This window comes from Uranotaenia lowii, chromosome 3, assembly GCF_029784155.1.
Source record: "Uranotaenia lowii strain MFRU-FL chromosome 3, ASM2978415v1, whole genome shotgun sequence".
Classification (NCBI taxonomy): Eukaryota; Metazoa; Arthropoda; class Insecta; order Diptera; family Culicidae; genus Uranotaenia; species Uranotaenia lowii.
Genome location: NC_073693.1, coordinates 245,552,319 through 245,566,307, shown reverse-complemented (window position 1 = coordinate 245,566,307; position 13,989 = coordinate 245,552,319). Strand labels below are relative to the sequence as shown.

At 37.8% G+C, this 13,989-nt stretch overlaps 1 protein-coding gene across 1 annotated transcript in view; it reads right to left on the bottom strand.

Annotated features, from left to right (window-relative positions):
• The window catches only part of LOC129754831 (poly [ADP-ribose] polymerase tankyrase-like), a 42,434-nt gene extending 28,445 nt beyond the window's left edge, over positions 1 to 13,989 (bottom strand). Inside the window, exon 1 of the mRNA XM_055751059.1 lies at positions 12,720 to 13,989. Within this exon, the coding sequence (XP_055607034.1) occupies positions 12,720 to 13,017 (298 nt within the window). The 5' untranslated portion in view covers positions 13,018 to 13,989. The remainder of the gene's footprint in view (positions 1 to 12,719) is intronic.

Sequence of the window (13,989 nt, the reverse complement as noted above, 5' to 3'; positions counted from 1 at the left end):
CTCACATTTCCTTGTTTCTGTTGGGATGCTCACACTTTTCATACACGATATATATTTACAGCATTCTGAGATGAAAGACAACACAAGGGGCCGTTCAGATACCACGTGGGCAGAAAAATGGGATTTTTTACCCCCTCCCCCCCCCTCCGTGGACAAGCGTGGACATTTGGATTACCCCTACCCCCCTCCCCGGATGTCCACGTGGATAGATTTGAAATTGCTGTTTTTCTAAATCTAATTCGACTGTTAGAAAACACTACTTTTTGCCTTTTTGTTATTGAAATATTTGATTTTGAAAAAACGAATAATCATTTCCTGATACAGAATAATTAAAAATAATTAAATTTCGCAATTATCATATTTATCACTAGCTTTCAAATGGCTTTAAACATCTTAATATTTTTTCACCTTTAGAAAATATTTTGGAAGTATGTCCACGTGGACATGACCCAAACCCCTACCCCCCTCTCCGTGGACAAGCGTGGACATTTCCATACACCCCCCCTCCCCCTAAGTTGTCCACGTGGTATGTGAACGGCCCTCAAGATGTGCAAACAATCGTGCTAATTAGCGATATTTTTTCTGTGTCTAAGCTTGCAGCTATGATTCTATGCATTAATACATCTTAAAGACACGTTTTGATCGACATTAGGCTTGATTTCCAGCAAATACAGCTATAATTAACAGTTCTTGATTACCAGTCGATTTTTATTGCCGCCAGTTAACATTTACCGGCGAAGGTGGGAATTAGGCTATGTTGGACATCAGCTGTCTGCTTACAGAGGCTTTTTGCTTCACGGTTGACTAAACTGTGCATTGGGGTTATTGATCGATTGTTGTAGACATATGATTCAACGGCTATTTCAGGTTAGGAGGTCTCAAAATATGAAGAATTGAGAGTTTGTTTTTAGAAAATTTGTTGACCTGAATCTCCCTGTGAGTTGCTGTCATCTCGCAACAATTTTGCTTATTCATAATTCAGAAAAGTAAATAAAATCACAAGTTTAAATCACAAGTATCATAAGTGGTGTTTATCACAGCCAGATTGTTTCCCGATCGGTTAGTAAACAAATGTTTTCAAGCTCAATTCTGCCTGTCAGAAGTACAACGGCTTCGATGATGTCAACGATAGGAACTTACAGACAGCACCGGATGTTTGGGTCGTCGTCGTCGTCGTCGGTGGTAAGAAATGAACGGAAGAAGAGATTAATCGCTACAACAGTGCTTCGGAAAGGAAGTTGTAGGTTGTGGGTTGCTCAGGGAAACTGGGGAGACGCGAGCGCCGAGGTTGTGATGTGCATATAAAAGCCTCAAAAGACAAAGCATAAACCGAAAGAGGGGCAGATATAATCATACTGCTGCTGCTGTGGATGACGATGATGACGTTGATGACGAAACTGATGGCGATGAAGTTTGCAACGATGCTAATATCGGTTAAGCCAATAAGCATTGTCTTGGGCCCATGCGAAATGCGCTGATTTGAACTTAACCATCAAGCAAGTTGAAAAGTGAAATCCAGTCGGGGTTTCGTTGCAAAGTGCACCACCAACTGGTGAATAGCATGACGCGACGGGTAAGCGCGAGGCGTATGAGAAAATGTTGAACTATATTTATGCCGCAGCGTTCATAAGGCACATAAAAGAAGTCACCCGAGAACAAGACAGAAATTATAGCAAATAAAAATGATGTTTTGCGGTTGTTGTATTTTCCGAGAACTAGATTCTAAAAAATATTTCGAAAGAAATGAAGAAAATCTATTTTATTTACAACAAATAGTTTGAATGAAGCTTAACAATTAAGCGGTCAGCAGTCAGCACTTAAAATTCAGAATTTCGATATTTTTATTGGGTGATGAAATTTCACAGGTAATAATCAATTTATTAGAAAATATAATTGATATGTTTCTGAACAAAATTGTATAAAATTAAATTTAAATTATACCCGAGCAGGCTTTGATACCTGAATCGATAGCAAACGTTAACCAAAATGAGCTATCAATGCCAAAATGATAGCATAATTTAGTATAGCATTTTTCCTGATGGCAGAATTTGGTCTCATTGAAGCATCATTATCTCTAAAGATGATACCAAAGCAATACCTAAATAGGGAATTGATAGCAAAATAATAGTATTTTTTGTTTTTGTTTTTTCCAAGATAACAAAACAAGGCATCACCCAGGTTTCATTATTCAAATAATTTCTTATAGTAGAATAGTAAGATGGAAATGATATCATAACTTTTCTGCGATAAAAAAAAATGTTCATAAAATAGTCAAAAGTTTGATCGAACTGAAAACAAGAGTAGGTATCGTTAAAGTATACTTAATTTTTTCATAAATTCTAAACATTAGTCCAGAATGATAGCATCGTTTGGTTACCCATTTACGTGATTTACGTGATAGTAAGACGAGGCATCATAAAAATTTATTTTATTTTCAAGAATATCAAAGTGACACCAAATTGATAGCATATTTGATTGTTTAACAATTAACGTTCAATAAAATGAAAAAAAAATTGTTTTTGGAAACCTGATCGAATTTCGAAACCTTTCCAAATGGCGGATTGAAATCCAAACATCTGACCATTATAATTTCTCCAGAGTGATCGTTGGCCGACAATTCTTGTAAATTTAATTTAAAATTTAAATTTATCACATCTTGAATAATATGTTTACTGAATTTGCAGAGTTTGAGGAATAATCATAGTGACGGTTATATGCTTTTATTGTTACTGCAACTAGTCAAAATATTAAAAAAGTTGAAATAAATAATTCAAAATGTATTGAATTTTTCTTATTTGAAAACGTCACTTGAATTTGTTACATCTTTTGAATTTGTGACGAACGTAATGGATCATTAAGAATTAATATTGCATCGACTTCAATATAGAATAGAAAATCAGCGATTCGCTTAGGTGGCGCATAATAGGGCATGTTCCCCTACTTATCTATATTTAGAAAAAAAAAAAAACTCATGTAACTCTCAATGTAACTCATTAATTTCTTAAGCATGGTTTGCACTGCTCGTGAAAAAATCTTATGTTGTCAATCAACAAACGCGACACAACTAGTGTGTGTAACATGGTGGAATCGATGGGGAATGGTTAAAAGCTGAATATCCAACTGGTCCTGTAAAACGTCCTGGAACTGTTTTTATTCCGATTCTCCCGGTTTTCACAGCGGAGTTTTCATCATGGCGGACGAATCGGAATAAAAACAGTTCTGGAAAGTTTTGAACAACAGGAATAGTTGGATTGGCATATTTCAACCATTCCAAATCGATTCCATCATGTTAAAAAATTTAGTTTAGTTGCGTTATTGAATTATTGACGGAAAAAGATTTTTCAGGAGAAGTGTAAATAGGCCTTTATGTTCAACTTCTTCTTACTATTGTCTAGCTAAATCCAAAAAGTAATTCATAAGATACTCCTATAGCTGCATGAACTACTTACTGCAATAAAAAAAAACAATTATAACTTTTATTGGATTTTAACCAACAAAAAAAGTGAATCTTAAATACAGACATCCACGGTATACCGTGGTATAAGAAAATTGCTTACTTGTTGTGATCCCAACAAAAGTATCAAGACATATAACCCTGGTCACTGATCCAACTAATGATACAACGAAAACAAATACAACAAAATACAAAAATAAACAAACTTTTTTGTTAACCAGCGACGAGTGGAAATTTGAAAAAAGCCCGGATATAATTTAAAAAGAAGCTTGTCGTGATACGGAAAAACTATAGTTACTTCATGTTAATAGAAAGGTAAGGCACATATGTAACAGCAGGTCCGTAATTTTAAATAATTTCAAATGGATTTATCGTTCAGTTTCTTCGATAATACTGCAAATGGAAGTTCCGGGAGAGTTGTCATCTGTAATCGTCCTTCGCGTCCTCCTTGGCTTCAAAAGCAACTGCAATATCCTTGAAAAATCCTAGTGTGGAACGAGACTGGAGGATAATTTGAGGAAGGTAAAACATCTTGCCAGCGACCTATCTAATTGGGAAAGCATGTCATTCGAAAGCAGCGCTGGTGAAAATTGGTCTAGAAAACAAGAATGGCATAAAATATTGGCTGTCTGGGGATCGGAGGTAAGTTTTTTTTTCTTATTTAGTAGCTGAAATAATCTGGTGAAATAATAAGGGTGAATTAGGCTTCATACGGCAAGATGATTTACAGTTTATTTGTATTATCGTATCTTTTTCCAAGTCAGATTTGTAATATGGAAATCGAAAGATGTAATACATCTTTATTATATTGTGAAAATCGCCTTCAACTATGCAATAATACGTGGTGGCGATATGCAATATATAATGCGATGTTCGTATACATCGCATTATAAACATCGCCACCACTATACTTGCATAAGATAAGGCGATTTTAACATTACAATAAAAAAACTCGATAGATCAGGAATATTCGGGCTCGATGTTGCCCAGCTTCAGGACGATGGCCGACTCTAATTTCTAAAGTCGGACATCGTCCTGTGGATGGCAAAATAGTTATCTTTTTATAACATGCCAATAAGCATTTCAAATCTTTTTCTGGACGAATTTTAAGGAATAATGAATAATGAATTTTTAAAACAAAAAATTGTTCATTCCACTTTTAAATCTAAATTTTCAAATCTTCAACCTTGTTTTTGTTCTATCAGCATATCTTTAACCTGATTGGTGATCATTCAAATTCATTCTATGGTTGAAAATTATGAGAAAATAAGCTTATACTTCTCCCGGAGAGAAGCATCATTTTCTCTGAAATTGCGCAACCATAATCTAGTAAAAGAAAAACATAGAAAAAGCTGTATCAAATATTTGAACGTTTGAAATGCTTAAACAATATCCCGCATAAATCAAAATTTATAGGCTCATTAATCAAAAAAAGTATTAAAATGTTCATAGGCTGTGATTCATAGCAGTCATTTGAATTTTATATACATTCAGGCGTTTAATTTTGTTTGTTAGTTTTCAGTTCAGTATTATTAAAATCATTTGGGTAAGGTTTTTTTTTTCATGATACTCTAAAATAAATCGAACAAATTTAATACATTTTTCATAAGGAGAAGGAGAGGTTTGTATTATTTTGCCCTAATAAAAGGGGAGCACTTCCAAAATATGGCTATAAATTTCTATACGGGGATATCAAAGTTCTGCGAATCTGGAACATATTGTCTCAATTTATACTGTGATGAGTTAGAATTTGATATTTAAACAGATTCTCTCAATTCAGCCAAGTTGCTAAACTCAATTTAGTTGTGTTAATACAACTGAACTAGAGATAGCAATAAATACCGAGCTTTTTAACAAATTGTGGCATTAATTATTAATTTTTGCCAAAACCGATACTGCCGGTTTCGGGGGATTGTTAAAAATGCATAAAAAATTGAAATCCGAGACTGTTAACTTGCTTTTAGTTGTTGAATAATTAACTCATTAAGAAACAATTTCTATCTTAAGATTTAAATGTTTTCTAAGTAAGTTTTCTTAAATTTGTCATGTTAATTTTAACTGAAACGCAGTCTCGAATTCCAATTTGTAATGCATTTTTGAACAAGTCCTCAATACCGTGTCTTACAAAAATAATTATCACATTCAGCTATGTGAAAAATCACTGTTTTGCTGTCTCTCGTATGTTTTAAGACTTTACAATATGTGGTCAGCATATGTGTGTTTATTGTAGGTATATTACGATCAATAAGTGTTGAACAAATGAAGACCAATTGAAAACATTATGACTCGACACAGGTTATAACGCCAAACTGTATACTGGAATGCGTTTGAATTTTAAATTGAAACTAGTTTCCACCTATTCCAAAAAGTTTCCGAACTTCATATGGTTATGTTTTCTGATTTAACGGAGACAAAAGATTTTTTTTAAAATGAACATCTTTGATGTTTTTCAATTTACTACTAGTAAATAGAATGTGACATATAAGAAATTGAAAGATGCTGTTTAAAAAAATTGGACCAGGAAGACTTTAAAAAAAATAAGTCAATTATCCGAGTTTAGAAAGATTTGCATAAACGACACGAATGTACCCAAGTAGAATAATTATTGGGTAGGCCAAAAATACTACATTGTGGTGAATTATCGTAAAAAAAATGTTGCATAAGTAATTTAAAGGCGATTTTTCTTAACACGAAGAATTATTTCATATTCGCGGTCGGTAGACCGGTAATTGCATAAGTGCAGGCGATTTAAGCATTGCTTGAAATTATCAACCCAAGTAGTACAATTATTTAAAATGTTATTAAATTATGTTATCACGCCTAGGAAGCCAAAATATGCTTTCATTTTTGTTGGCTGATAAATTTTAACCAAATTCTGCTATCATGCTTTGTTAGCAAAATTTTGTATCATTTTGTCCGAATAACGGTAAAATATCGCTCTTATTATAGTTATAGTTATGCCAAGTTTTGGTTGTATTGAAAGCTAATTGACACCTCGTTAAGCTAGCCTTTTTGAAAAAAAATGTCGAAAGCATACCGATGCCAAATTTTGGATGTAATTGAAACCTAAATGTGGCATCATTGTGCTCTCAAAAGGCGTTCTGACACGGTTGCAGGGCTAGAAGTTGGTCACTTTTTAGTAACTTTGTCACTTTTTTCAGACTGGTCACTGAAATGTTACTTATTTTGAAATTTGGTCACTAAAGTCACATTTTTCAATAATTACTTTACAACTGAGCTAATTTTAAAAAAAATCTAATTATTTCAAATTTCGTTTTATGTCACTCGTTTCAAGACACGTTGTAAGTATTAATCAGGTTCAATACTACTTTTTTTTGCTTTCGATTGCGGAATATTCACACGATCGAAATTGGATAAATGACTTAGATCCAGTAAGGAAGGCAATTGTTTTGCCTTGATGTATGACTAAAACTTGATCATTTTCTGGCTGGAAAATTAGAATCTGAACAAGAATGGATATGTTCTTCCGTAAACCTAGTGTTTATATTTACTAAATACGAAGCACACCTGCGCAACGTCGATGCTGTAAACTTCGCAAAGCAACAAGCATTATGAAAATTAATTCTCACCACACTTAAGTGCTAAAAGCTTCTAAAAACATGGATATGTTATATACTATATTATGATTAAAACAAGTGCTGTATCGGAAAATTGAAAAAAAGTTATAGAACTTTGAAAAATGGCATGGAAGGTAACATTTGCCATGCTATTAAAGTTTTTGATTGCATTGAATGTGAGGTAAACTTGTGAAAAGTGACTCAAGCGAATCTAAAAAAACTAGTTATTACTTCCAAGTTTGCATATTTATAGACATCATCCTTTAAAAGATATCTTGGTATCAGTTGATGATTTCAAAACCTATTTCAGTTATATCTCCACCTTTTTGTAGGATGGCTGATGAATTTTCTACAGTATTCTGAGAAACTTCTGAAATGTTTCCAAAAAAAATTTAGGCGCTTTTGTCAAAATTTACGAAGCATTCTAAAACTCCATAAAACCTTTTAAATTTTTTAGTGATTTTTCTTAAATTCTGCTGGATGTTTCATTATTATTTGTAAGTGTTCTTCGAGTTAGTTTTGATTAAAAAAGTTATATTCTACGTAGAAGTTTGTTCTAGAAATTCTAGAAATTTCTGCGCTTTTTTGTGTGATAACCTTGGATTTTTTGTGAATTTTTTACTAAGCTTCTGTAAGTCTTTTGTCAATATTCGGTCGACAAACTGTTGCAAAGCTATTTTCAATATCGTATCTATGTTTTGCCCCTTTTTTATGAAGATCTTCCAATTGATTTGTCATGACTTTCTTCATTTATCTGTCATTTTTTTTTCAATATTATGCAAAACTTAAGCTCGCGTCTATCATTTAAACTTTTTGTCAAACATGTGCTAGTTTCAAATTTCAGTACATTTGTAGAATTTTCAATTTAACTTGAGTGTTTCTTCAACTGTGTTAGGGGCTTTGAAAAAAAAATTATTTGGGTGTAGGGTGAAACTTGGAAAATTTGTAGGTTTGTTTTTTCTAAGAAAATGGATAACAAGAAGTTTCTATCGGGCTCACTTGTCGTAGTCCTTTGGGTACGATCTTTCAGTTCTCTCCCACTGGTGTTTTAGAGCTTTAGGATTCTGTAGTCACTATTTATAAATCATCAAAACTCATTTGGGTAAAATGTTCCTTTTGTCCAACATATGCCTTACTGTTAGTGAGGCCAAGAGCCTTTTAAAAAGCTTATTTTCAACAAGCAAAATTGTCTTGGAATCGTTCTATAGGAATTTTTGAAATCACTATCCTGTTACTTTTTGACTTGATTTGGTCACTATTTTCACCCTAATTTTACTTAAAAGTTACTATTTCTCCCTACTTTTTTGCCTCATGGTCGCTTCTAGCCCTGCGGTTGCTAAACGAGGTATCCTCGAGGTTTCAGTGAAACCTAGAGTTGTTATAATTGTGGTATCGATATATGAAAAGTGAGACCCAAATTTTGGCATTGTACCACCTTTATTCGGGCAAAATGATACCTCATTTTACTTTCAAGGCATGATAGCAAAATTAGGTATAATTTTGCCATAAAAGTCTGCTCGGGTATATATTATATTATATATTATACAATTTTTTGTGACTATTTCAAGATCATATTATTTGCCGAATATTTCCACTACATTTACAGCGTAACCGATACAGTTCCAGAGCTAGAAGTCGTTCCTGAGCGGCGATTATCGATCACAGATGTTCGACGAACAATTTTGCTGCTTGATGAATCCAAAGCAGATGCAGATCCTGATGGAATTCCAAATTCGTTTCTTAAAAAATGTGGCCTTGGTAGAGCCATTATTAATGCTCTTCTCAACTTCAATTCGTAGTGGTCAATTTCCGAAATTTTGGAAAATCTCCCACATTGTGCCAATCCATAAAAATGGTTCAAAACTGCCTGCTGAAATTATCGTGGGGTAGCAATTCTGTCTGCCATACCCAAACTGTTCGAGAGCATAATTTATGTTCAAATGTTTCCTTGGTTAGAAGGGAAAATGTCGGACTTTCAGCAAAGCTTTTTGAAAAAGCGATCAACGGTTACAAACTTGGCAGAATTCATCTCGCGAACTTCACAATGGATGATGCAGGGTTTTCAAGTCGATGCTATATATACCGACATGTCAAAGGCTTTTGACGTGATTAACATAAATGCTCTCATACCAGTGCTGTGTAAAAATGGTATCACCGGAATTTGTCTTCAGTGGATTTGTTCGTACCTGAAAGAAAGAGTCCAATTTGTGAAGATAGGGAATGCGAGATCTAGGGTATTCTCGATCAACAGCGGCGTACCACAAGTTAGTCACTTGGGACCTCTTCTTTTCGTCTCTGTTATGAACGAGATTCCCGGAGTGCTGCATGACGTGTTTATGTTGGTATAAGCAGTGATCTAAAACTGTTCCTCCCTGTGCGGCACCCAAAGAATTGTTTGACCCTACAAAATGCGATTTATAGATTGTCAAAGTGTTGCAGCAGTTTCGGATTGAAAACAATGCCTCAAAGTGTAATGTGATTACCTTTTTTCGGAAAGTGAGTAATATTGTACACGAATATTGTTTCGAAAACAGCTGTGCCATAGATAGGAAATCCTCCGTGAAAGATCTGGGAGTCGAGTTAGATCAGTGATTTTCAAAGTGGTCCCTACCTCCCACGGGGGGGGGGGGGGGGGGGGGCGTTGAGAGCTTTCAAGGGGGCGGTAAAAGAGCTCAGAACTGAAAATTGTTGTTGTATTTCTATACAAATTTGTTGTAATATACTCCTAGGGGGGGCAGTGAGCTCAAAACATCGAGATTCGAGGGTGGTGAGTTAAAAAAGTTAGAAACCCACTGATTTAGAAGGAAATCAACAGATGCGCTGTTTTTAAAGGACTTGACCAGTGGAAAGTACTTTTCTCATCGTATTTAGTAAGTATGGCCGATTGCCTACACCGGTTGATAGTCCGGATCTGGGACATAGAACAGCTACCGGAGGAGTGGAAGGAGGGGGTAATATGCCCCATCTACAAGAAGGGCGACAAATTGGACTGTGAGAACTACCGAGCGGTCACTGTCCTAAATGCCGCCTACAAAGTGTTGTCCCGAGTCCTACTCCGCCGCCTAACGCCACAAGCAAACAGATTCGTGGGGAGTCATCAGGCCGGCTTTATGGAGGGACGGTCTACGACGGACCAGATATTCACATTACGGCAAATCTTCCAAAAATGCCGCGAACACCAAGTCCCTACGCACCATCTATTCATCGACTTCAAAGCCGCATACGACACGATCGACCGTAACGAGCTATGGAAAATCATGGACGAGAACGGCTTTTCCGGGAAGCTGATCAGACTGATCAAGGCGACGATGGATGGAACGCAGTGCTGTGTGCGGATTTCGGGTGAATTGTCGAGTTCATTTGAACCGCGCAGCGGGCTTCGACAATGTGATGGTCTATCCTGCATGATGTTCAACGTGGCTAGAAGGTGTTATTCGACGAGCGGTGGGCGAAATGCGGGGCACGATTTTCAACAGATCCAGTCAACTTATCTGCTTTGCCGATGACATTGATATAGTCGGCAAATCATCTGCGGCGGTGGAGGAGATCTACCGCAAACTGAAACGTGAAGCAGCAAAGATTGGGTTGATGATTAATACGTCCAAGACGAAGTAAATGCTGGCCTGCGGATCCGAGGCCGACCGAACCCGCTTGTCCAGTAGTCGAAGACTTTGTCTATCTCGGCTCACTGGTGACCGCAGACAATGACACCAGCCATGAGATCCGGCGGCGAATAATCAGCGGAAGTTGTGCCTACTATGGACTCCACAAGCAACTGCGGTCGAGAAGACTTAGCCCTCGCACGAAGTGTAACCTGTAAATGACACTCATTAGACCGGTTGTTCTCTACGGGCACGAGACATGGATATTGCTCGAGGAGGACCTGCGTACACTCGGAGTATTCGAGCGACGAGTGTTAAGAACCATCTTTGGCGGCGTACAGGAGAACGGAGTGTGGAGGCGACGGAAGAACCACGAGCTCGCGCGACTCTACGGCGAACCCAGTATCCAGAAGGTGGTGAAAGCTGGCCGGATACGGTGGGCGGGACATGTTGCGAGAATGCCGGACGGCTGTCCTGCAAAACAGGTGTTCGCTACGAATTCGGTAGGAACAAGACGAGCGGGGCGCAACGAGCGAGGTGGTTAGACCAAGTGGAGCGTGATCTGGCGAACGTGGGGTGCCCGAGAAATTGGAGAACGGTTGCCATGGACCGAGTGAGTTTTAGGAATTATGTTCGTCAAGTTATGTCGTGAGACGGAATACTATGTAAATAAAAAATAGTAAGTATCATAAATTTCTCCAAATGAAGGACGTAGCAGTTTGCGCAACGTGAGACCGTTTCAACTTCCAAATCGAATACAGAATTACGCTCGTAGAGAACCAATGTATAGAATGATGGCGCTTTACAACTCCTCTAGACAAACGATTTTTGCCCTTCGTACAACTTACTGATATATGTAAGTCTATATGCTAGATTTTGGTGCAGTTTAATGAGAAAAGATAAGTTACTGTTAAAATATGTGGATAGCCAAAATTATATTATACACTAAGTTGTCTATAATTGTACCTAGAGATTTTCCTTTATAGGGAACTGCTCTACAAAAACATGTGTACTGTCAAACGAACTTTAAAGGTTCAAGAAGTCGGTTTAGTTTAACTGGTGCTTGTTTTGTTTCACGTTGACGTTCTTTTTAATGAACCTCAAATGTGCTTGTCGATCATGTCACACTTATGGCGTTTTCGGTTATAAGCAGAGGCAACCTAGTTATCCACGAGTTTTGCCCTAACTGCTGTTATTGTGTTCGTTTATCCATACAGAAGTTCACCCAGAAGTTTTGCCCGAAGTTTGAACCTCAAGCAGGCGGTTGCAACCCGTAGATGTTGTCAGAGTTGGGGGTAAGCACGAGGGTGAGTATAGCAACCATGTATTTGCATCGTCCCGGGTGACGATTTTGTTTGTTTAGAATGAAAAAGTTTGCCCCTGAGCCAGTGGAGAAAACGAAAACGGTAGATACCTACTACATTTCCTCCCTTTTCCATACTTTATTTTAGCGTACACCTGACCCATCATTTAATGATTTGAGGCCACCCCCTCTAAACTTTGTGTAGTTCGTTCCACTGCAAAAGTTGAAGTCTGTTCTTTCATAGGATTAGACGCATTACGATCGCGATTTGCTGTAGTCTCCAGCTCTTTTGCAAGGCAGTCATGATCCGAACGAACCCAACGCTGACCGCCTCCAGTAGAAACCAATTCATGACCTCTCTTCTAACTACGACTCAGATGATTTCCGAAGAAGACGTTATTCTACGTCGCTTCAAATGGTGTTGATTTCAGAAGGTACTCTGGTACAACGCAAGCGACATGTCTTCGAGAACCACTTCGCAGAAAGGTCTGGTCTTAGCTGTGTAGTTATGAGTAGGTTTGGACGCATTCTACTCGAAAATTTCCCCCGTAACTCGATGACCATGTTTAGATACCATTCTATTCATCATTTTATTTATTCTCGACTGCCTGGAAACATCGAATATTTCCACACTTTGGGCAACTGTCAGAGAATTCACCGTTTACCGGGTCTCGGAAACAGTTCTCAATTCCACAGGAGGCATTCGGCCTTATTTTTAAGTTTTAGTTTAAAATTTTTCAGCAGACATTAACTATGTAGAAAACAAATTTAGCTTGACTTACCGGCAGCAAAGTGCAGTGGTGTGGATTTTCGTCCAGCTGTGTCCCGGGCATTCACCGTCTGGCTGGTGATCAGTTTCTTCACCTTGACCAAGTCGCCCGTTTTGCATGCTTCGAACAGATCCCGGAGGGGGTCGTTGGCCATAGCCACTGCATCCAGATTTACGACGGATAACATGGTACGAGCGATTTGGTTGCTAGAGGAAACACAGGAGGAAGGCCCGCTCTGGTTGTTGTTGTTGACCGTCCCAGACTGAAGCGTTGTTAGGGGCAAATTGTGGTGTCCGGACGAGGAGGACATTTCCCACAATCCTATATCAGACGGTTCCAGTTTTGCTGCTCCCGATCCGGAGTCCCGGAGGCCACTTGCACATTGGAGGATTGGTGATCCAGATGGTGTTTTATTCAGGGGAAATTAAAACTTATTTTACAATGGGGGGTTCACCCCGATCGACCGATGACTAACGATCGCTACAATAACAGATGGATTCACTTTTCACCTAATTTAAAGAGGGGGGCCAATAATTCGATACAGCTTATATTCCCTCCCGGAACGGGAAGGTTCCGTTAGATTAACAACACTCCGCTTGCATTAAAATGCGAATCCTATAGAAAAATTTTCGTTTTTTCTTTTTATCGACAATTCGAGCTCACTTAAAACGCCATTATGATACCATCATTTTTTTTCCTTTCATTTCGGTGGCCCATTTCCAGGGGAGCAATTTTTTTTCTGCTATCTCAATTCAGAAGAGGGTGTGGAAATCACGACTCGAAATCAAACAACAATCAGCCAGCTATTAAACCTTCCCAGATTGTTCCGACACATCTATTCAAGGTAGCTGCTAAATCATTGTCACCACACCATCGAAGAAAAAATTAAAACTTTTCATCTAATTTTAAGCTTTTGGTTGGGCAGAGCCCGTTCCTTCCGAAAAGAAGGAAAATCAACACTTTTGCGATTCCACCACTCCCCAATTATCTTCACCAGCAACAAATTAAAAATCACGTCCCGGATTCTATCGATTTCGACCACCTAAAAATAATTCCCCGAAACTGCACTGCAAACTTTCAAATTTTCGATTTTTCTTTTCGTTTACTGTGTGGCAAACTCGCGAAGAAACACGACAACTGACGACTGCGATCATGGCCTCCTCGCCACTCTGCTGGTCGTTGTTCTGCTGCTGATGGTTCTACAACACAGTGATGGTGATGTTTCTGTCAGCCAGGCACAGCAACAGCAGCCATCATTTCGCAGCGAGTTTGCTGCTGTATT